The 25,744-nt window shown below is 40.1% G+C and overlaps 1 protein-coding gene across 1 annotated transcript in view; it reads left to right on the top strand.

Moving 5' to 3' along the window:
* Positions 1-25,744, top strand: part of CDK6 (cyclin dependent kinase 6) — a 181,409-nt gene that overhangs the window by 151,125 nt on the left and 4,540 nt on the right. Inside the window, exon 5 of the mRNA XM_077809408.1 lies at positions 21,887-21,937. Coding sequence (XP_077665534.1) covers positions 21,887-21,937 — 51 coding nt within the window. The remainder of the gene's footprint in view (positions 1-21,886; positions 21,938-25,744) is intronic.

A 25,744-nucleotide genomic window follows, 5' to 3' on the forward strand; every position in this document is an offset into this window, starting at 1 on the left:
TATGTATTTTTCTCTGCATCAACTCATCAATGGCAAATTTTGAAGCAACATCTGGGAACATCCTCTCTGACACTGAAACCACCGAGTGCCACACAATGGGAAAGTCAGGTGGAGGCGATAAAGCCTATCAAACGCCAAATTGGGAAGATAGATGATGCCATAGTCGCCATTATGGAGGATAATGCTATGACAGGAACTGTTCGTGGGAGAACAGTGGCAGAGGGAAATGGAATCACCAGAAACATACATAACTTCAAATCTCTGTGTGGCTTAGTGTTGTGGCATGACATACTGTTTGAAATAAATGTTGTAAGCAAGAGACTCCAAGGTGTTGACCTTGATATAGCTGGAGCAATGGAACAACTGGACAAAGCAAAGTCATACCTACAGTCTTACCAGTCAGATGAGGGATTTCAAAACGTTCTGAAGAGTGCACAGAAGTTGGCAGAGGAACTTCACACTGAGGCTATTTTCCCACCCATTCAAGAATACAAGAGTCACTGAAGAAGAAGACATTTTGATTATGAGGCACGAGATAATCCCATAGGAGACCCCAAACAACAATTCAAAGTTGAATTCTTTAACCAGGTGCCAGATTGTGCAATACAGTCAGTTGAAGACCGTTTCATGCAGCTCAAGGAACACAGCAGTATATTTGGGATGTTGTATGCTATTCTAAAATTCCTCACTATACCTGAAGAAGACCTACACCAGCAATGCAGGGCACTAGAGACAATGTTGACACATGATGACATGCGCGATATTGATGCGAGTGATTTAGGTGGTGAACTGAAAGCCCTTTCAAGATACATTTCAGCAGGATCAACTCCAAAGGCTGTTCTGGAATATATGTGCACAAATAAGATGACCACCCTCTTTCCAAATGCTTTTGTTGCTCTGCGCATACTTCTAACACTTCCTGTAACAGGTGCCAGTGGAGAATGCAACTTCTCCAAGCTGAAGATAATAAAAATACATCTACGCTCCACAATGACACAGGAGAGGCTGGTCAGCCTTGCAACCATCTCAACAGAGCATGAGCTGGCCCAGACTGGACCTTCAGCAGGAAGCAGTTCAAATCTTTGCAACCAAGAAGGCACGGAAAGCACCACTTTGATTATTCAAACAGATAAAAATGCCACTGTTTACTATGCAGACAAGAAAAGTAACATTTGCTGTTCAGGCGTTTTAAAGTTAAGTGTTACTTAAAATTTTTGAACAAGGCATGTTAGTTTTCTTTTATTGGGGTAGGTAGCAGAGCAGTACCATGAGAGGAGAAGAACAGGGAGAAGGCAGAATTGAGACCTTTCAAAGTTTTGGCCCAAGCGAGGGAGCATGGGGGTGTCATTTGAGCTCCCCGCCTCAGGTGCCAAAATGTTGTGGGCCGGCCCTGTTTCTGTTTTACAAGAAACTTCCACAAAATGTATTTAAACTCCAGACTGGTAGTCAGGATCCTTTCCTGCTTCACACAAACACCCTTGAAAGAAAAGAGAGAAAGACTTGATTTTAACTTTGGCTTACATTGTTAAGCTTCCAGGTGCTTTTCACAGTCAAGTATCTGGTCAGAGAATTTGATCTAGACAGTTTTTATTGAATTTTCTGTATTGAATTTTCCAGAAAAAATATAATAATTTCCTACCATTCATCAGCCATAAAAAATGTATGTTATAGCTCAGAAATATATAGAATAAATCTGTCTCCTGTTTACTTCTTTCCCTTGCAAGAGCTTTGCACTGGCAGCTCTCCATGTGTGTTCACCAGAGCTCTTAGATGATCTTTATATTTAAAAAATATCAGTAAATCTGAATCCAGAGAAGTGGAAAATAAAACAGATCCATAAAGGACCAGGAGATAGCAGGACTTTGACAGCATTTAAGGACAGCTGAGCAAAACATAACACATCTCTGAAACTTTTTACCACTCTGTACCAAGTAAATATCTGTCTAAACCAGAAGAGCTCAAAGTGCCTGGAGAAAGTAATGTGGAATTTGATGCTATGTAGATATTCATGGCAATATCTTTTTCCACAGGCACTGCGCTACTGTTTTGATCCAGCTTCTCTCTAGAGTCTGGGATCTTTTCAACCACTGTGCTCATTCCAATGGTAGGGCCAGTCTTGGGAGTCAATATGCATTTTACCTGATTAACAACTACAGTGTTTGGCCATTAGATATAAGCCCATGGAAGGAGTAAAAAATACTTGTTATTGCAGTAGGTAGAATATGATTCTCCATGCAGATCCTTTCAGTGTCCCAAATCATTAAAATCCATAGGAGGGGAGAAAATCTCCATAAGGATCCCAGGTAGCATTTCTCCCACATAGTCATGCTGTGGACTATTTCACAGGATATTGTGCACCCAAAGATGGCAAATCCTTGGGAACCACAGGGGGCTGAGGCCATCCACATGACAGATGTACACCCCACACTCAACCACTGCTCCCCCCTTCCTGGCCAGTGTTCTTCTCCGTCCCCTGCACAGACCATAGCTCTAATGTCCTTTGCAGGGTCCACAGGATGGTGCTGTTTATGTGCATATACCCACATACACCCTCATATATATTTCATCCTCAGGGCATGATCCATGCATGAGACTCTTCTGCATGCATACAGCTTAGGGGGAGATGTTTATACTAGGCCAAAGTTATTACCTGCCCTAAGCTAAAAAATAGCAAGTTGTTGGAAACCCCATTATTCAAATCACATCAGACCATGTTAAGAACAGTTCCATTTTTAAGACAATTCAAAGTTATAGTCAAGCTTTTTTTGGTGTCTATATGCCTGTTAAAAATACTACTGTAATGCCCTCAGGTGCACTAGGAACAATACTTCTAGTTGCAGTGTTTTAGGCTGTTTACGGTAGAACACTGTAGGAAAGGTGATAACTCATCCAGTGCTTTTACTATCACGTCTCTGTTTAGTAGTCAGCTTAGTCTAATAAAACATAGTACTTGCAGCTGGCCTTCTGACCTGTTTAGAAACAAAACTTGTTGAAATAATAGTTTGTGTTCAGTGCAAAGAGTCAGCTGTTGAAAGTCATTGAGGGCATTGTTTCTTGGCACTGGGGCCATGAGGCAAAGATGGGTCACAGGCTGTTGGACATCAGGGTGAAGCCAAAATCGCCCCTTTAAAAAAAATTCCCTTTCACATATATATATTGGTGGCCACCACCTTTCTTAGGTACTTATGTGGCCTCTATTACATAGTATTTAAGCAGCTAACGACATCCTGGTGAAGTAGGGAAGTGCTATGATCCCATTTTACAGGTGAGGGACTGAGGCATACACAGAGAGACGAAGTGACCTGACCAAAGTCACAAAGGAAAGCTGTAGCAAAACAGGGACTTGAACCTGAATCTCCCAAGCCTGGGCTGAACTCTAACTCTGAACCCGCCTTCCTTTCTATCAGCCAAGGTAAGAGAAAGGAAAGACAAGATCACGCCTTCCTCCTCCTGTGGCTGTGGTCTCAGAACCCACATTCCCAGAATCTCATCTCTGAGGAAGGAACAGCTGACACTGTGCGACTCCAGGATGTTGGCCCCCAGTGGAGCATGCCCATCGTCTTACTGGCCCATGTTCCCAATAGGCAGGTGGAGTCAAGCTCAGTGATAGAGATCCTTTTGTCAGCCTGTTTTTTTTCCAATCTGCTGTCACATTTCTTACTTGTTACATTTGGTGATGACTGTCTCTATTAATGATACAAGGTCTGATCAAGTACATTCTTTGACAGCATGTTGGTTATCATGACTGAGGCTTGGCTTGGGATCTATAAAATCTTGGGCTCCCTAAGAGCTAGTTTTTTTCCTGCTCTTTTCTCAAAAGGAAATGTCAGTATACTGAAACCCTGACAATAACTGCTTTGCTTCAAACGTCCCTCCTCAGCCAGTGATATGCAGGACATGCATATCCAGGCAATCCCTTGTTCTCTCTGAACTTTTATTAAAATAGTGTTTATCTACCTACATGAATCCTCAGCATGTCCAATATTTTGAAATTGTAAACCACATCCATGAAGGACCGTATTTCCATTCAGACCCTGGATCAAAATTTCATGGTCTCATTTTTATTGAGAAATAAATTAGGAAACACAAATCACTGACTTCTCTCTCTTCCCCCAACCCTTCTGTCCCCTAATTCTGCCCTGACCTTACATCCCAGTGAACCCCACTGAAGTCTCACACACAGACACATGTACAGACAGATGGCCACAAATAAGAGAGAGCTGTATTGATTTTTCTTTCATAATCTATTTCACAGTGAAATTGAGATCAATCAGTCTATCTACAGGGTCGCCCATCTGCCCAACAGTAGTAGAATTTCCCCCTAAAGGAGAAATCAGAGATGCAGAGTATTTTCACAGTGTCGCTTGTTTGTTTATACTATATATATCTGGAACAGAGGTGGTCACAAACAGTATGCAGCAGGCCTCATTTTCAGGAATCTCAGCCCAAACACCAATGCTTAGTTCCCAGGAAGCAACCCTGCACCAAGAGTTGACTATGGTTAGAAAGATTAAGGCAGAGAGCTGCTGTTGCTTGCAACAGCTCCCCAAATAAGAAACTACAACACAGAAATAACAACTATACAGTCTTTCTTCAAAGTGTACACTGCTTGCACGCTCAGAATTTGCAGGGCTATGTTTAACAGCCTCATTTGGTAACTCCCAGAATAACAGTATATACAGACAGGACTGATGATTATCAGTTCTCTGCATGCCGGTGCTAGCTCATTGGGGGCCCAAGCAGGAATATTTGGGGGGGCTGCCTACACATGCAACACATACTAATAATTAATAGGGGGTCCCCTTGAGCTGCTCAGGGCCATAAACGCTTAGTCTGCTTATGCCCAGCATTGGCTCTGGTTCTCTGAACCAGCCAAACCCCCAGGTATACTTTAATCACTAAAGGAAGTTTTAGAAAAGAAACAAAGCTAAACTATCATATGTGGTCTGAGGGAGCTGGAATTGTGGAGTCCCCCTCTCCTTCCTCTCTGCCTGCCCCCTTCTGGGTCATTGAATGATGGAAGTTTTGTTATATTAGGGTCTTCAGAGCCTAGAACATTGCACAGGATTTGACCCATTATTATAAAATATAGGAAGCTTTTTTTGTGGATTAAAATTGAACTATGGGCAGTAGGTTTATGTTATGACTCAGTTTCCTTAGAATTGAAAGAGATGGTTAAAAATAAAGTTCTCACTATAATTGGTTACATTATGTGTGTTGATTATAAACAACTGAGCAACATAAAATGACTTTTTGTTTCCAAATGGTCTGAGTTCACTCAGCGCGTAAAGAAGTGGGTGGAACAAGTCTTTACAGTAACATTGACTTTTTTGGTTGTTCAGTTAGGCCCACTTGGCAGTGTTGAATAGTACTCTGATGCTGTAAGAATGCAGACATACAAGCATGACCATAGAATCACTAAGCCTGATAGAGTATCTGCATAAAGCCTCTGAATAGCATACTTGCCATCCAAAGCAGAGGTGCTGTTTCTTATGTGATCAGGACTCATATTCTATCAGTCACCATTTTAAAGGGATACGGTGAACATGGAATTAAAGAAACTGACTAATAGTTAAATAATGCCAGTTTCTCATAGAGCACTCTTGAAATAGCATGTGAAAAAAAATGGTAATGCCTTCTTCTTTTAAGGGTTTTTCTGCTGCCCTCCTTGTAAGTGCCTTCCTTCCTCTTTTTCAAAAGAGAAATTTGGGGCTGAGGGCAGCCAATCAAACATGTTCAAGCCTGGTCCAGTGGTTAGGGTCCTAGCTTAGAATTTGGGAGACATGGGTTTAAGTCCCTATTCTACCACCAGATTCTTGTGTGAATGTTGGCAAGTCACTTAGCCTCTCTGTACCTAAGTCCCCCATGTGTTAAATGGGGATAATAGCACATTTGTATCTCACAGGGGTGTTGTGAGGATAAATACATTAATAATTGTGAGGTGCTCAGATACCATGGTGATGAGCACCATATAAGTAGTTCAGAGAGAAATGTGTATGCTATGATATGAACCATAATGCCAAAAGTTAATGGAATTTTGCCACTGACTTACCAGGAACAAGGATTGGGCTCAGCCTATGGTAGGATGCTGGGGGAAGAAGGTAGACAGGGCAAAATATGGCCCAAAGTAATGAAGCACACTGCATGTCACCATTAAAATGCAAGCGAAACAAGCTACCTGTTTTGTGATGTGGCATTTATGTAAATACTGTGTGTCAGAGATTGCATTACAACCATAGCTCTGTGAGCAGTAGCTGCATCAGGAATTCCTTCTACTGAGGTTTTTTTTCTTTTTAAAATAAAAACTTACTTCTTTTGTCTTTGTTTTGGCCAGGAACCAATGAAACAGGATAATTTAATGAAAAATTACTAATGGATAAATGCGTTTAATATGGTAGAGTTTCCTATAGAAGATATTCCACGGTATAGTGCTGCCATTTGTGAATGTGTATCTGTATGAGTATTCCTGCCTGTGTAGTCTGAGTAACAGAAGCGAACAACACTGGATAATTTATTATTTAGAACAAAATGCATCTAGTTTAAATTCTAATAGGCCTTTGAAAACTATATCAATTTTCACTATTATCATTGCTGTAAAAACTTACCAACCTTTAATAAGCATCTTAATTTTGTCTGTAGGTGTTTATTAATTCACAGTAAACCAGGACAGCTGCTAGAAATTGAAATATTTTTTTCACGCCATCCATCTAACTCACTTTCATGTCTTTTGAGGTTCAGTCTCCACAGCTGGAGAAAAAGTACAAGTTGAGATTTCACCTCTACTCACATAATAGTTTGCTATTAAGCGCTGAAACGATATTCTGCTGCCTTTCTTGTCTGAAGGGTTCTAATCACCTTTAAGAAATTCTTTTCTGATCAGCAGTCTTTATTACAGTCAGTTTTTGCTTTTGTTTTACTTAGCCTGTTTCAGATGCAAAACTGCGAAGGAAACTTTGTGCAGTAGGTGCCACTGAAGGTCACCCAACCCAAGCCAAAGAGTTCAGAACATGTACCCAATGCCCTGTAGTAGCAGCCATGGCCGAGCTGTGTAGACACCCTGATCATTTGGTGCTGACAATTGTGTTTCCCAGCCATGTAATGTTTTCTTTCAGAACAAATTCCTTTTCCCCAGGATTTGGCCCTTTTTGGTTTTGTAAAACTGTTTTCTTTCTACTTGATGTATCCTTTCAAATTTGGTTGTTTGACCTTTTTCAGTAGTGTGAATATTCTATCTCACCACTAGTGCAACTTGCAGATTCCCACCCTACCCCAATATTACAAATGACAGGCAAGTTTTCCCAACTTTTTTCATAATAGGTCCTTTGGTTCATTTGTTCCTAGCGCTACCCAGCTCCAGAATTTCCAAAAATGCCATGACAACATTTAAATCAAATTGATGCGCTGTTTTATGATGTAATGTGCAATGATGGAACTAGGGAACTACTTTGTATCAGTTGCCCCTTCCTGTGATTTTTAAGTTATGAATTCATCTTGCAAGTTCTTTTGGAAAGATACCTTTTCTGCTAAGCTGTCTGAAGCTCCTAGCACAGAGCTGGCAAGATATGAATAAAATATTTTAATAATAAAACTAGAGGATGAGCTTGGATGTTCATTTGCCAGGCACCTGTCTTATGCTGAGATCACCAATTTATAATATTTCCATTTGGTTTCACTAACTTGCCTCTGTCTTGGTTTAGAAAGACTGCAGGTAGGTAACAGTTAATTTCCTTCATGCTATCGTTAGTGTGTGCAAAGACTTTTAGCTGATACAGCTATGAGTAGGCTGTTATGTATTTGGTTAAGGAGAGTTTATTCCATGAGAAACTGACCTAATGGCACTAAATATTTTCTGTCTAAAAGTTTCCCATCACAGCAATCTGATTAGAAATATTTTAAATTGGTGAGGCCAGAATTGGATTTAAATTAATGCCTCAAACTTGAAAAGCCATTATATATCCATTGATTCAAACTATTCCAGGATTTTAAAAAAAATCTCAGGACAAAGTCCATGTTAACAACTGATTTTTAGACCTATAAATGTAGTTACCATTAATTGATGAACTTTCAGGGCTTCATCTTGGCATTGAAAAAGCAGTCATGAACCCACAATAAATTAACCATAGTTCTCTACCTCTGAAATTGTGATTTGATTGGATTTGCCCAGTGGGATTTTGTACAAGTTAAAGGAGAGGGTATTTCATGTTCAAGACAAACTTATTATTCCAGTTGTAGTAGCTGGTGTAGCACCAGAAACACAGTTAAAGACTAAATCATGTATGGTACCGGGCAAGAACTGTCCCTAAGCCAGAGCTAGGCCTTTTGTTGACATAAAGGATATGTTACACTGCAGCTGGGCGTCTGCCTCCCAGCGTGGGTGGAGAGACACATGCTAGCTCCACTCAAGCTAGTGCACTAAAAATAGCAGTATGACCACAGCAGCATAGGCAGCAGCTCAGGCTAGCAGCTTGGGTACTCATGTGGGACTGTACTTGGGTGTGTAGCTTGAGCCTATTGCCCATGCTGCCACAGCCACACTGCTATTTTTAGCACACTAGTCCAAGCAGAGCTAGGGCATGTCTGTCTACCTGCGCTGGGAAGCACACTCCCAGCTGTGGAATACACTTACCCAGAGACATTCAATGCACTTTTAAAAAATATGATATCAAAGATCACTATCACTTTAATCCAATTTTTACACAACCACCTGTGAATCAAATGTGCAATGTGTAATTTTGAATCTTGTCTGCTAGGTCCACTAATTTAGAAGTAAATTATGGCTGTGGAGAGCCATGGGACTGTAAAGAGTGGGGAACACCTCCAGTGCTGGAGTGCTGTGGGGGAGGGCCTTACGGCTGTTCAAGGTATGCTTGGGGAACCTCTTGTACAGTGGATCTTACTACCACACACCTTTTAAAAAGGTCTAGTCAGTGCTTCCACAGCACAAGTGCTTGATAGTTTCCTGATGAATGGAAGTCTGGGAAACAGGGTCATGACTGAACTCATCACATACCCCTTGGGGCAGGGTTGCTTCACACAGTACTGGCTTCCTCACACTTCCACTTAGCACTTTGCAGACAAATTTTGAATGTCTCCTGTGTGGGTGAATTGTAAAGGAAGGAACTCTCAGTGTTCTCTCCCTGCTCTAAGCCATCCACCTTAATTTAAGTAATATCTTTAAAACTTTAAATCACAGATGTGCAAGAACTACAAAGAGGCATAACAACTTTAGAGGGTGGAAATCAGAAAAGGATATAAAATACATATATGAGCAAGAAAAGAATATAGAAAGCTAAATTAGTGTTCGCAGGAAGAGTTGGATTGAATCATATGTGTCATATCAGTAGTTCTGTTTGCTGCATTTGAGTGACACAAAAATGCAGACGCCTACAGTTTAGATGCACATTCAGACCCGAAACTGCTGGCTCATAATAGGTAAATGTAATTTGAATCAGTGTATGTAGAGAGGTGCGGGAATGACACAAATGTAGTTAATCACATTGTTGGGGAAAACTTTTAGTGCAAACTAGGGGTAAAGCTTCTGCTTCTACTCTTAGCAGAGACCATGCATTTTTGGACCCTTTCCCATTTTCCAAGGTCAATTGTGTATGCACTTCCAGAAGTTGGTTCAAAAATTGGGGCAGTTTTCAAAATGCCATAGTTTTGTCATGCTCACTGAGTTCAGATAGCTACTCCAAAAGCCCTGGTGAAATAAACCTACAAATCTTCTGGAGAAGCAGATGTCCACAGATAAGAAAACAGTGACGTATCTGACTAGGGAATAAGTGAAGGACGTTCAACCTATCAAGGCTCTTCTATTTAAAAAAAAAAAAAAAAAAAAGAATGTTAAAAGATAAATGATAAAGCAACTCTGCTCCAGGAACAGATGAGAACTACTTAGGTTAGAGAGTACTCTGAGGGCAAATAAATTCTGCACTCGTCTTGCTCATAATTTTTGTCAGGCATACTCTTCCCTTCCCTTTAAAATACAGTCTTTTTTTTTCTTTCTGGCTTCACTCACCCCATAGGCTTATAGGGCTTGATCCTGTACCCTTTAAAGTCAATGTTAAAGCTCCCTTTGACTTCAGTGGTGCAGGCTCAAGCACATTGCCACCTTCATTCAACTTTGAGGGCATCTGGAATTTTGAAGTATGATACATAAGTGAAAAACACCAAGCAACTGTTGTTAGCACGCAGGACAGATTCTCCCCTTGTCTACCCCTAAGGGCAACCTGAAAAAGAGATTTTGTTTTTCCATTTAAAATCTCTCTTCTGCTCTTTCCTGTATTTTTACTTACTGATTGAATCTAAATGGGAGAATATCAATAGTTTATTTGTAGCACTGCACGTGGTACTTCTGTTCACTTTCCTTTTTAGTAATGCTTCCTTTTTAAGTCACCACTCAAAGGGAACATATATTTACATTACTTCCATCTCCACATTTCTCAAGATTAATGCATTATTAACCTTTACAATTCTGGCCTTATCCAGGTGGCCAGCCTCTGTGTTCAAATCATGCACCTGAAAGTTCACCATCTCTGGATAATGGAAATACTGGTGGCAGAGCTTTGCAAACCTTTCGTAATGAAACTCAAACCAAGGAAAGCTCACCTGATTTCTGATTTTGTTACCAACCAGTAGGAATGCCTCTCTGTTTTCATGGGTTGTCTGTACCTACAAGTATCATGCTCCATCCTGATGTCAGCAGTCTTCTGGGGAGCCAGTGGCCTCCAGACTCATTTCTAGAAGTTTTGGGTCTCTTCTATGCTAGCCTACGTAAGTTTTTATAGGGTGCACATCACCAGAGTCTCTCAGCACCTCTTTGGTTTGTGCTCCTGGAATGCCACTGAACATCTAGATAGCTCATTCCCCCACTATCTTCCATTTGTGGGGTAGATGCCCCATCAGAAAACAGAGAGCATCTTCAGGAAAGTGTGCCGCCTCCCCAATTCAGGCAGAATTCCTGTGGGCTTCTGTGAGACTTGGTTGCACACACATTTAGGGCCTGGGTTTTGGGCCTTATTTATTCAATTAATTTATTTCATTTTAAGTATGAACTTGGCGTAAAATTAAGACGTTGCAGCACCTGAAAATCTGCAGCGGCTTCTTCAGAAACAAGCCACTGCACTTGACCTGCAACCACTTGCTAGGTGAAACTCTCGAAGTTCACACTTGAGAATCTCTAGCTCTTCCAACACTTTGGGCCTGATTCTGATTTTTTCACTGGTTTCCTACTGATGTAATTTCAATGATCTCAGTGAGGTAACTCCTGATTTACACCACTATAAGTGTGTTTAGCATCGGGCCCGATGCTTTTTCATTTGAAGAAGGATACATATTGGTAAAGTATTTTGTGCTGTTGGTGTTAAAGACAAAACTGAGAAAATCAAGATGGCAGATCGGTGTCTCTCAAATGTAAGTTTGGCTGTCACCAGTGCTTAAATTTGTAATGAAAGAGGTGCTGAGGCTTAAGCAATTAGGAGCCAGGGCTCAATCAATACTTTAATAGCTGACGCAGCAAGCCCAGAAGTGCCGGGATTAAACCCTGGCACAAATTAAGGACTGGCTGTCACCCAGCATATACCTACCCCACATTGAAGTCAGCTTTCTAGCTCTATCTATGAGGAGGAGACTGTATGTTCCTTAGAACACCTGCGTAATTTGTGATCAAGAGTAATAGGTTGTATATGAAGTAAGTCCTTTCCATGCTGTGTCTTGTACTCACCCACACAAAGATATTATTAAAGGGAGAGGAGAGGGAGAAGTACAAAAAATGTTACGTTTAAAATGAGAACTCAGAATTGCACAACAGCTGAGGCAAGTCACTTGTGACTGGAAGTGGGTAACTGTCCAGAGCATGCAAAGTTTTCAGCTGTGGCCTGATTTCAGAATGTAGTTTTTACACTGCTTTGCAGTTACGTTACTGATCACAGGCTGCAAAAATCTTCCTCCTTAAATTATGTATATTTTCCCTCGTACCTTGCTTGAGTTTCTCTTTTCACATCTGCAGTACAAATGCCTTTGTGGGATCCATAGAAGAGGGAGAAGGACCCATTGTGCATGGGGTGGAGAGAGCGGCCTGGAGAGGACCCATTCTGTGCATGGGTCTCTGAGGAACATTGAGGTTCAAGTACTTTTCAGTCATTTCAGATGGCTTTTGATTTTAGTTCTAGGTCTGATTTGAGTTTAAATTCTAAAATGAAAATATTTCCTTCTTAACAAACTACTAATAATCTGACAAAAATGAGTATTTTCCAGCTACTCACATTTTTAGGTATGCAGCAATTCTCCAAAAAAGGCCATATTTTTGGAGTTTAATGTACACACTCTACTCCAGTGGTGGGCAACCTGCGGCCTGGCCACCGCTTCCCGCAGCTCCCATTGGCCGGGAGCGGTGAACCACAGCCACTGGGAGCTGCAGGCAGCCGTTCAAATGTAAACAAACGGTCTGGCGACCAGCTAGAGGCTTGCTCTGATGGGCTGCATGTGGACTGCAGGTTGCCCACCACTGCCCTACACACACCCACCTCATATATCATTTGGATGCTTATTTTATGTACCTTTAGATGAGGTACGATGTAGAGCTGTCAAATGGTGCTGTAAGCCTGTTGGTGAGGTGAAACAAAGGAACCCAAAATGAGAAAGTGTCATTTTTTTGCACAGTCCCAGAAACACTGCAACATGACTATGACTACAGTTTATGTTAATTTCAACACCGTAATGTGGTGCTTGTTGGTCAAAGTTACCAAATGACAATGTAATAAAAAGTTTTTATTGGTTTTACATGGGCAAGAATATTTTTTTCAGAAATGATTAAGCTGTTTGGCATATAGCAAAAATGACAGATATCAGCATTTTGCAATATACTAACATCAAATGTTTTCACACTGCATATCTTTAAATGTCAAAATATCTCATACAGTTGTCAGCCTTCCAGGATTGTCCTGGAGCCTCCAAGAACTAAAGATCAATCTTTAATTAAAGATTATGTCATGTGATGAAACCTCCAGGAATATGTCCCACCAAAATTGGCAACCTTACTCACAAACGATTTTAATAGTTTTCAATACTTTCAATTTAAATTTGCTGACCAGATCAGTCTCACACTGAAGGTTCTGCACCAGCAGCAGAAGATTGCATGCCCACAGTTCGTAGTGTGTAGTGGGTAGATACAAATGTATGTGAATTCCAAATGCATCTCCTTTTGTAAGCTTTTGTACATACAATATTGCCTTTATTTTGCCTGGCAGAAGATTTTAATTTGTAACTGCCCAGGCATTACCTGAAATATTCTAGAAATTAGCCTTTTAATTCAGTGACATTTATACACAGGTTGGTATTAGTGTTAGAGATGACAGTTCACAGCTTCAAATTATGAATATGCAAAACCTTTCAGAGAAAGAAATGGCCTGACAAGAAGTCGTGAAGACAAAGTCCACAAACAAGTCCTTGTCTCTGCAATGAAGAGGGATGATGAGTATGTTGCAGCTCTTACCAGTCATATCATCAACCGTATGACAAATGATTTGATGCTAAATCACATCCATATCAATGTATCTACTGTATAGCATGTAACATCAGATGTACAAAAGTATATTCTGAAAATAGCAGATGCTGGTGAAGAACAAGTGCAGAGATTTGTGAGAAGTGCACTTGATTCTAATGGGACAGGTAGCATTTTCAGCCACGTCAAGAAATCTGGCATCAAAACATTTGCTGAACTGGCCAAGAAGACCAAATTTAAGGAGGGACAATCACAGCAGCTATCAGTCCAAAAATTGTTTTCCGCACAGCCCTGTCTTTAGCAAGATACAGAAGTTATGTTCTCCGCACAGAACTGTGTACATGTCAAGGCAATGAAGACTGTGGCTACCCATGCACTCTTGACAGAGATCGTAATGATGAACAAGATGACGATAATGATGTTGACTAGAAATGTCACCAGCACTATTACATTTCAATGATACCTGTACAAAGTTATTAGATTTTGTTTTCCCCTAGATTGTTGTTGTGATGCCTTGAGGTCACAAAGAAATCCAACTTTCTGTCTTTAAATAATACATAGAGTCATTAAACTAACAGAAATTAATGGAAATATTTCAAAGTGGTCCTGTAAATATGTTGATGGTGTCATTGTTTATCCCTGTTTCTATGGTAATAGCACCACTTGACAGTGCAACATCATAGCTCACCTTAAAGTAGATATAATAAGCTTTCAGATGATGTGTGATGTGTGTGTGTGTGTGTGTAGAGAGGGTACAGTAAGTCAGCAAGTCAGTGGTGTCTGTCACTCGCCTATTTGTAACATGAAAAGAAAAAAGAAAAGGAGTACTTGTGGCACCTTAGAGACTAACCAATTTATTTGAGCATAAGCTTTCGTGAGCTACAGCTCACTTCATCGGATGCATACTGTGGAAAGTATAGAAGATCTTTTTATACACACAAAGCATGAAAAAATGGGTGTTTACCACTACAAAAGGTTTTCTCTCTCCTCCCACCCACTCTCCTGCTGGTAATAGCTTATCTAAAGTGATCACTCTCCTTACAATGTGTATGATAATCAAGTTGGGCCATCTCCAGCACAAATCCAGGTTTCCCCCCCCCCCCAACCCACTCTCCTGTTGGTAATAGCTTATCTAAAGTGATCACTCTCCTTACAATGTGTATGATAATCGAGGTGAGCCATTTCCAGCACAAATCCAGGTTCCCCCCCTGCAACCCACTCTCCTGTTGGTAATAGCTTATCTAAAGTGATCACTCTCCTTACAATGTGTATGATAATCAAGGTGGGCCATTTCCAGCACAAATCCAGGATTTAACAAGAACGTTGGGGGGGGAGGGGAATAGGACAAAACAAGGGGAAATAGGTTACCTTGCATAATGACTTAGCCACTCCCAGAAAAACCCACCATTTAAATATATCTTTGAATTACAGTTTCTGTAGCTGGGCAGATTTTCCAGGAGATGCAGGATCCCTTGGCAAATGTTTCTTGACCTTTCCTTTCTTTCTTTGCAGTCATCTTATCCCTCACACATACAGGCTCCTAAACCTACCTCCACAACCCTACTGGGAGAACTAACTTCCCAAATCCCCAGTCTAACCCTCATGGACTGCCTCTTTTGGACTGTATCCCTTTCATTTACATATCTCTATCTCCACTATATCATGTCACCCTATTTCCTCTGGACTGCCTCTTTTTAATTCCTCTTCTGCCATCCAGTCACCCACTATCAGCTCTGACCTTGCTGCTCTTCTTCCCAACACTTCCTCATGCCTTGTCATCAGCCCTTATCCACCCTACATGCCTGAGAAAGCAAAGATCACCTGAGACTGGAGATGTACAGTCTTTTATGCTCACTGTGCTCTTATGATTTTAGGGAGCATCTGTATGACTTAACTTTTCAAAAATTACATTCCACAGCTAGATTTTGGCCCAAAGAAATGTGAGTAGATTTTCAGTATACTCAGTCAATAATTAGGAAACAATATCCATAGATGATTATAGAGATAAAGAAGATTGTGATAGGTGCTCAGCAACTCAGTAGTCACCATGCTGTACTAACCAATGACAGAATCCAGATATCAGCCTTTGGAAGTTAATTCTCTTGCATCTCATGTATCTGGCTCCTGGCCCAGTTTTGTAGGCGGTTGTGTTGGCGGTTCTAGAGCTACCCCTGTGGCTTTGTAATGTGTTTGGATTAGAAATGGAATGCCTTGACTGCTTTTTTCTCCTTGATACTATTTTCCATTTCTTATACATCTTTTTATGTCTGCTTTATTCAAAGGTTAACACCTGAAAGTCAGAAATTGAGAAGTGATTTCCAATGGGATAAACTAGTTTAAATGCATTGGCTCCTAATGCCTGGTACTCAAGATCAGTCATTGCCAAGGAGCATATAAAAATCTCCTTTGCTTTCTCTATGCAGGTGGTTTTATTGTTACAGGGAAAACAAGTATTTTCCTCAAGTCTATAAAGCAGTACAGTCTAAAGCAGTGGTTCTTAACCTTTACTGCAGCCTGCACCCCTTTGGTTCTCAAAATATGTTCTTGTACCCCTTATCAAAAATCGTTGAAGTAGGTCAGTTCTTTAAACCTAGATATATTTTTTGTTTGTATATTACAGTAATAGTTAAAAAATGTATATTGTTAATAAATACATAGGTTTGATGAAACAAAGTAGCTGTACTTACGTACCTATGCTTAATTTGTGTTTTCGATGATTTACCCTCTAAAAAAATCTGGCCTGTCTCGCACCCCAAGAAAGGGCATCTCACACCCCCAGGGGGTGCGCGCACCCCAGGTTAAGAACCACTGGTCTAAAGTCTAGACGTAACGCTGCCTATATACACTTAGACCACATTTCTCTCTGGAGTGCAACTTCATGACTTCGTATGTACTCCTTGTGACATGTCAGTGGAGTTAGACCAGGGATGAATTTGGACACAGGAGATTTTCTTTTGATCTGTTTACACTTTAATTGTCACTGAGCTGCAGCTGATACAAAGAGCAAACAACATACACAACAAAGCTCTCAACCTTTAGAGAGCAGGTATCCAGCTCAGATGGACAAAGTGTTCAATGCAAGTGAACAAAATGTGTGACTTTGTGAGCTTTGGAAAAGCAAACAAGAACATAGAGTTGGTGAATGGTGAAATCTTTCTTGTTATTCTACTTAGACTTCAGTAAGGTGTTTGACATAGTACAGCATGACTTTTTGATAAAAAAAATTAGATGGATACAAAATTAATATGGCACACATCAAATGGATTAAAAACTGGCTGATAGGTCTCAATATGTAATAGCAAACAGGGAATCATCATTGAGTGGGTGTGTTTCTAGTGGGGTCCTGCAGGCACTGGTTCTTTGCCCTACGCTATTTAACATTTTGATCAGTGGCCTAAGAAAAAACATAAAATCATCACTGATGAAATTTGCAGATGACACAAAAATTGGGGGAGTGGTAAATAATGAAGAGCACAGGTCACTGATTCAGAGTGATCTGGATCCCTTGGTAAACTGGGCGCAAGCAAATAATACGCATCTTAATACGGTTAAATGTAAATATATGCATCTAAGAACAAAGAATATAGTTCCTACTTAAACGATGGGGGACTCTATCCTGGGAAGCAGTGACTGAAAAAGATTTGGGGGTTGTGGTGGACAAAGAGCTGAACATGAATTCCCAGTGAGATGGTGTGACCAAAAGGGCTAACGTAATCCTGGGATTCACAAACAAGGGAATCTTTAGTAGGAGTAGAGAGGTTATTTTACCTCTAGAACACTGCTAGAACACTGTTTCCAGTTCTGGCATCCACAATTCAAGAAGGATGTTGATAAATTGGAGAGGGATCAGAGAATAGCCACAAGAACGATTAAAGGATTAGAAAACATTCCTTACAGTGATAGACTCAAGGAGCAAAATCTATTTATTTTAACAAAGAGAAGGTGAAAAAGTGACTTGATCACAGTTTATAAGTATCAGCATGGGGAACAAATATTTGATAATGGCCTCTTAAATGTAACAGAGAAAGGTATAATACAATCCAATGGATGGAAGTTGAAGCTAGACAAATTCAGACTGGAAATGAGGTGTAAGATTTTAACAGTGAGGGTAATTACTCATTGGAACAATTTACTTGGGGTCATGGTGATTCTCCATCACTGACAGTTTTTAAATCAAGACTGGGTGTTTTTTAAAAAAGATCTGCTCTAAGAAATTTGTCAGGGAGGTTCTAGGGCCTGTGTTACACAGTCAGGCTAGATGATCCTACTGGTCCCTTGTGACCTTGGAATCTATGATCAGTTCCTTTCTGCCAGGGAAATATCAGTGTAAATATTTTTGATCTGTACACACACATTGCATTTTTGTATTTGTGTTGTTTTCCACTGTTAGTTTATGTTATAACTTCTATTTATATTTCAGTGTGTATTTATCTTTCTTTTGGCTTGCTCTGTTAAGAAGGTAAATAGATTTGCCCTGAGAAAAAAGCCATATTGCAAACTCCTATAGCTCATATCCGCTTAATAGGGCATCAGCGCATTCTGTACTTCAAGGCTAAATCCTGAGATTCTTATTCAGTTTTCACTCAGTCCTTGACTTCACTGGGAGCTCGCTCCACTAAGACTGAGTCAAAATTGTGTGTCTCCTACTCCTTTCCACATCCACATACTGAGGAGAGCCTGCTCCCACAGTAAAGAGGAGTCCAACTCTGTGGCATGCTTCCTCTGCACCTAGCAGAGGCCACCCATGGGACTTTGTGACATTCCAGCTCCAAAGAGTTGGAGAGGGAATGGGGGAGCCACTGGGGATGCTCTGGATTGTCCCCAAACCAACCTGCCCATCAAAACAAAACATGGGGGACACTGGAGAAGTTGAGATATCCTGAGGCTGTGCAAATATAAACTTCTGCCTTGTCTGCACTGTAGAACATGGCCCTTCCCCTGCCTTTTAGATATGTTCCGAATGGGGACCTCCCACAAGCATTGCTCCTGCAATAACCAGTGTCAGTGGGAGCTGGTAGGATCCAGGGGAGAGGGGGAAATAATGGAGGCAGGAGGTGTCCATGTGGATAGCCCTTGCCTCCTGTGGATCCCTATCTGCACAGAACTCTTAGGGGTTCCGTGAGTTCAGAGGATGGAACCGCAGCCTCTGCTACAGATAGCAAACCCAGTCCCTTGCCTTTACCCCACAAAAGAGCAAGTAGGAAACTCCGTAATCTGAACAGTACCCCTGAGTTTAACTTTTTTTACAGAGATTATTCTCACATAGAGGAGACTGTATCTCTGAGTTAAGGACTTCTGGATTCAGTTTTCATATGAGATAAATAAACCCTGGGGAGTGAGTCAAGTGAAAGATACAAGAAGCAGGGGATGAAATTTGCTGGAGTATGCTCCAGATTCAGCAGTACTGGGAGTGCTGACATCCACCTTTAAGAACAGAATTAAAAAACAATTGCTTGAGATGAGAGTTCCCATATAAGGTGCACATACAGTCTGTGCTGGCACACGACTACTACAGAGTAAATGGTGCCAAAATGCGAGACAGGAGGTCTTCATGTGCCTGCAGATTAAATGAATGTACTTCTCCAGTCATCTGTACAGGGAGTATTGAACCATCAGCTAAAATTCATGAGGCAAATTCATTCCATTGGTGTTGCCCAATGCTGGCACCCTGTTGACGTTATGACTCTGGGATGGATAAGAGTCTGAAAGATGAATTAATTAATTCTTCATTGTAGTGGAATATCAGAGTGTGCTGGAAGATCACGTTGCGCTCTATGGTTACACTCTCAAAAGAATTTAAATTCTTGCTTCAGCTCTTACTAAATCCAAGGGAGCAGCAGCTATGGGAAACGTTTTTCTTAAAAATCCCAAGAATCATACTTGTTTTGGCATGACACTGCCTAAGGTGATCCGAGAACAAGGCTGAATTTGCCAAGTTTTCACATTAACACAAGGTTGAGAATACATTTTAAAACATTGGTTCTGCTTTACTTTTGCTTGGATGGAACATTTTGAATGTGTACATTTCTTTAGCTTAAAGGGGCCTGCTTAATACTGCTTTGAGCCAGAGGAAAATCCACAAATGGAGGAGGTTAAGGCATGTTAGCAGTTTCAAATAATCACTTAAAAATTACCTGAAGTTGTCAAAATGAAGAGGTACTAAGAACCTGGTGCCTCCCCTGACTTCTATGGAATTATGGTGCTCAAACACTTACAAAAATCAGTCCCATAACTGACTGCAGAATTAGTTGTGCATATCTGTTTGGAGTCACGTTCTCTTTTCCTTAGAAACTGATACGGTGAAATGACGTAAAGCAGGGAATGATAAAATGAGTAAAGATCCAATGTAAACTGAAACAATCTTATTAAAAAGAGGCCAAAATTAATCAACAAACAGTGGTGTACAAATTTATTATTTATTTCAGACCCACTATCCTAAATATGCACAGTGCTTCGTGGTCAACAAAAAGGCAGTTTAAACTTGGAGTAGTACGGCTGCAGGGGTTACTGGGTCAGATTCTTCTCTGAATTTCCTTCCCGAAAACAGCTTAGTCTAAGCTGATGTGACATCATTTGCAAACATGGGGAGTAGAATGCACATACGGTATATGAAAGATGACCTGCACATTTTACAGTCATTCCTTTGCTATTGTTTTTCTGGGTGTCACAGACTTCTTTCAGGATATGTATTTTGCGTGGTCAGTTCTTTTAGAGGAGAGATGTTACGGTTCTTGGGTCTGTCATGTATGTGAGGACATATAAGGCTAGATTATGTAATTGATCCTCAGCCCTAAATTAGACTGTGACATGGAGCTGCATTGCCCAGTAAGTGGGCCTTCAGTCTTCAGTTTTTCCAGGAATTAACTGGTAGGCAGGGAGAAACATGCCTTTTAAACCATCCTTAGAACTGTGCAGACTACTCCCATTTCTGTACCTGTGGTTTGGGGAGGAGGAAGGGTATGGCCAAGTGTCCCTTTATCTCCTAATGCAGATGGGAGTTCTTCTCTGGCAAACTGAAACCATGAAATGGTTGGTATCTCACTGACTGGTAGCACTGTGAGGGAGCTCAGCCGGGGAAAGAAAAGCAATATGCTGGGCAAGTGAAGGAGGAGGAGAACTGGTCATAGGGAAAACTCAATCACGTGCTGCTACTGAAGACACCAGAATATGCATCGTTTATAAAGTCTCTGTGTTTCAGTTAAAGTGCTACCCTGTATTGTGTCATGGTAACTGCAACTGTAAGCTTACAACATGCATTGCATTCTGGGAATTAGGAGTTCTGAAGGGGGAGGCAACCTGGCTGTCAGCTGACAACAGTAAAATCTCATTTCTTACAGTCTGCCTACAGTGTGCTCCTTTGACTACTTGCACTATATCCCTTTTATAGCTGCGCCAAAGTGCTACACTACCTTACACGGCTACCAGCAGCCTGCTCACCATAGGAAGATGTATAAATTCCTGGTGGACAGGACCCTAAATTATCTGGGATTTACTAGTCTCTTTAGAATTTTAGGCATAAAAATAGGTACAGCATAGATCACACCCTTATTGTGCTATTGGGACAGTTAGCTAATATATCACGCAAATGTTTGTTACATCTCTTACTGTACAGTCGCTTTCACATAAATGTACCATTACAGGGGGATGATATTTTGCAAATTACAATAACAGAAGAACAAAAATTGTAATTGCACTTTAAAAGGACACGGTATATATCACTAGTTTTCAAAGTGAGTATTTTTTAGTCACTGTTGTTTCTAACAACCCATTGAAGGCTTGGATTATTAATTTATTTCCTAAATGTATCTTTATTTATGCAGCAGAAGCTTTCCTCTCTTTCAAGGTAAATTCTGCACTGTTTTACATCCCATGATTTACAGATTCATGTATTCCCGCTGTCTTCAATTTGACCCCCAGAGCTTAGGCATTCATTTTTAATAGAATACACAAGGAATTTGATTTCTAAAACATATCATTAGTAATCAATCTTTTATTTTATTAAAATGCATAGCATGACTCTCTCTCGAAACAGCGCTTTGAATGTGCCCTACATAATGTACATTGTTTCATCAACCAGTGTTTGATTTACTCTTATGCTGATAGCTTAAAAAAGGATAGGAAATAAAGTTATTTTACTCATATTAAAGGATGAAATTAATTCTCAAATGTAACGTCTGTAGGTGTGCCTGATCCATTAAGTTAAAGTCTTGTTACCAATCCAAGAAGAAACCTCGAAAAGTGCAGTTACTACTTGGATAAAAACACAAAGGGGTAACTGAGCACTCAGCAAAAGAACAGGTTTTTGGTTTGTTTTGGAAACTTTCAATGACAAGTACAAGTTCACTTCAGTTAAAGAAATCTTATTCTATTTCTTTATTCTTTCAGGCCACTTTTTCGTGGAAATTCAGATGTTGATCAGCTAGGAAAAATCTTTGAGTAAGTACTAATTCGCTGCATTATGTCAGTGGCAGTTTAGCTTGAAACACTTTAAGATTTCTTTGCCATGCTTTTTATTGAGTAAAAGGACTTGTACAAAGTATTCCTAGAACATATTTCCTATTGCTGCTGCACTGCAATATAATATTTCCGTGTATTCTCTGTCAAATAGGGAGGAGGAAGCTGCATGTAATATAGTTTTATAAAATAACAATCATCATCAAGAAGACAATAGACTTCTGGGGATTTTTTCTAATCTTTTAAATGTATGGTTCATGCACCATTCACACATTTTCTTAAAAGTTAGAGCATTCAAGAAAGAATCACCTTACAAAGCCAAATAAGGTTTTAGCTATTCAATATTTTGTTCATTTATGAATTTCAAAAAAATGTAATCAGAATCCCTTAAAAATGTTCATTATTAAATGGAAATGTTAATCTGGATCAACAACTTCTGTGGAAAGGAATATTTTAGCTTCACTGTATATCCAATAAAGATTATTAAGAAACCATATTTTGGTGATAAAGGCAGCTATGAAAACATAAAAGGTATCAAGATTAAATGGATGCTATCTTGGAGATGGGATAATTTACTTTATTTTAAAAGCATTTTACAATTCTGTTTATTGGTATTGCAGTTCCTCTTCAGACAAACTCTGAACTTTTTAAAGTAGAATTACTCCCCCCTCCCAAGTACGTTTTTGAATAAAAAATCTCCATTTTAAAGTCATTGATACAGATAAGTGAGAAAAATATCAATCACCTCTCTGTTGTTTTAGATTAAAATATCTTCATAGTAAGGAATGTTTCTGATGGTGTCCTGGAAAGTGCCATGTAAATTTGAGGCCTGGTATAAATGTTTTATAATAATACTGGAGTGGTTGTGACCACCAGACACCCATATGGCTGTTCCCACTCCTGCACAGAATGAGGGCTCATTCACCTCTGTAGCTATCCTCCCTCTTGTGGAGAGAGTTCCAGGGATCCAGGCATCCAGTTGGAGGGAGAGTCCAAGATGAGTAGTAATAGTAGGCAGGGAGGAGCGGAGGTTCAGGGGGCACTCCCCAGAGAGAAGATCATAAAGCTTCAAAGGAAAGCACTCCAGTAGGTCAAATAATGAATTTGTCTCTCTAATCATTTTTCCAGCTCTCAAATTATAACACATCCATTTCTGAAGATTTTCATACTTCAGAATGAGGTTCCCAAATTGCAGGTCTTGATTTTCATTCAGTTGACTTCCCTTTCCTGCATACCATACCAGTGTATATGACTCACTAGCGTGGTTAATTTACCATACCCGTGAATAGCACTTCCTGAACAATCCAAAAACAATCAGTCCTCGCCTGTTTGCTTTTTCTAGTTCTGGCAAAGTGATCCCTTTGATTAATTTATATTCTGATGTATTAATCAAGGAATGTTTTGATACATGCAGCATAGTTTAATGACGTAAAGAGCATGGTTGTGATTTTTTTTAAAGATCCTAAATTGTTTATGACATTTCAGGAAAAAAACCCAAAACAAATGAGTTGGAATAGGATTAAAAACATAATAGCCAACAGCAGCCTCCTCCAGTGAACTATCTGTCCCTCCCTAATGGGTGAGATTACCTGTATGGAAAAGAATTCAACCATTAATCAGGAAGAAAAAAATACTGTGCCAATTTTAGGAGAGGGAAGAAATTCTCTATTACACACTTCACTTAAAGAGAAAATCTGCTTTGCCTCTTTTGTGTAATTATCCTTCAATATTTCAAATGCCGCCTCCTTGCTTTTTTATGTCAGATAGTGTTTATTTTCTGTTTTCACAGCTGGAGACCCCCAACATTTAGGCATAGGCCTTGCCTTTATGGGGAAGCTGTTGCCTGCTATGGTAGTGAGTCATTCTCTAGGCTAATTTGGATAAAGTTGTTCTCGCATTTTCCTACATTCTGGACTGACATTTTTTCAGATAATTGGACCTTCCTCCACATGTGCAGCCTTTATTTACATTAGTTGGAGTTCTCCACAAAGACTGAGGATAGATCTGTAGGAGATGGCCCATAACCCTCCCCTCCTTTCCCCATTCCAACATCAATACACAGTGTATGCTCACAGATTTAAGGCCAGATGCCAGGGTGTGTTGAGCATACTCAACTCCTGTTGCAGCCATTGGGAGTGGAAAATGCTCAGTCTCTCTCAGGATCAGGTCTGAACCTGGGCCTTTGGGTTCTACCATAATATATCAATATTTACTGCTACTGCCACTATTGTACTGTTGGTATGGTGAGAGGATAAAATAGCTTCTTCCAATATGCTCCAGAATCTTGGTCACCCAAATGGTAGTGCAACCTGCTAGGGCTGCCAGGCAGACACTCGTGTATTAAACAATTTCCAAATGTTTTGTAGGATCTGTAAAGATCTACTTGAAAAAAATCCAACTCCCATTTTTGTACTTTTTTTTTAATGCTGCCCCTTATGCCTGGAACCAACCCCCCTTTCCTGCGCACCAGACAGCCTCCTCACTTCTTGCCGATAACTTCCAACTGCTAGCATTTACTCTGGTCTGTTTGTGCTCTCATGCCCAATCATGTACTCCTTAAAAGAAAAATCAGAACTAACTGGACACATTTGAAAGAAAACGAACTTGTATATGTAATTACCATTTGAAAACTCCTCCTCCCCCTCTGATCACACACAGCCCATTGTGTTATATCTGATGTGAACTCAGGTCTTCATCACTTATGCACATGCATGTATTCACGGGTTCAATGGGACAAGCACATATGTAATGTTACCAACATGGCTAAGCATTTGCAGGATTGGAGTATTAAACTGAAAGACCCTCCGGGCAGGACTTGTCATCTTATAAGTAAAGCTCCCTGCATGTCAGTGGTGACCTACAAATAATAAATAACAATCAAGTTTAACTTTTCAAAGAGATCTAATTTCCACTTTGGCAAGAGCTTAGCAGTCTGTGGATACTGCGGGGAAAGATTGAAGTGGTGGCGCACTCCTGGGCACACTGCTGTTTTTTAGTACACGATATTAGTTTGTTGACGTACCTTAAATACTAAGGGCCAAATTCTGCTCTCATACCTGTAGAAATCTGAAGTAATTCCATTGACTTGAAAGGAGTAACTCGGGATTTATAAGTAAGTAAGAGCAATGCTTGGTCCTAATTTTCATTCTGTGTCTACTACCAAGCACTATTAATAAAAAGAAAGGACAATGCTGCACCCTGGTGGCATTTCCATTAAAAGCCCAAACTCTTAAGGAAACTTTTGTTTTTCTATGTTATAGTTCTGAGTCTGTCAGCATTTTCATTATAAATTTCAATTTTAAGGTGTGTAAAATTCAGCTGTAAATTTGATTTTGGCTAAAACTTGGTATGTAAAGTCTGGCTAATGGGTCTCTGTCAGCATTTCCATTACAAGCCCTTATTTCACCACTTTATAGCTCTATTGGAAATATTAACTCCAGGCTGAAGCTTGAATTGTGCAGCAACATGGTCCAAAAAGAAAGGGGGTTTTTTTGTACATTTAAAAGAAATCCCAACAATTCAGCTGTTTTCATTTATCCATGTTTCTAGAAATTAGCATGCTCATTTCATAAGCAGAAGCTTTGTGTCATATTCAGAACAGAAGAAGAAATATTAGTTTTCCAACTATGGATAAGAGGAACATAAAACAAAATTAGGAGTAAAATTTTCAAAAGCACCTAAGTGACTTAGGAGTCTATGTACACTTAGGTGCTTTTGAAAATTTTATCCTAAAGCAGCTGAGTTATTTAATTTTGTGAAATGGCCTCCTTGACCCATGCTCTGCTGTCT

The sequence above is a fragment of the Eretmochelys imbricata genome, chromosome 2 (genome assembly GCF_965152235.1).
Source record: "Eretmochelys imbricata isolate rEreImb1 chromosome 2, rEreImb1.hap1, whole genome shotgun sequence".
NCBI classification, from domain to species: domain Eukaryota; kingdom Metazoa; phylum Chordata; order Testudines; family Cheloniidae; genus Eretmochelys; species Eretmochelys imbricata.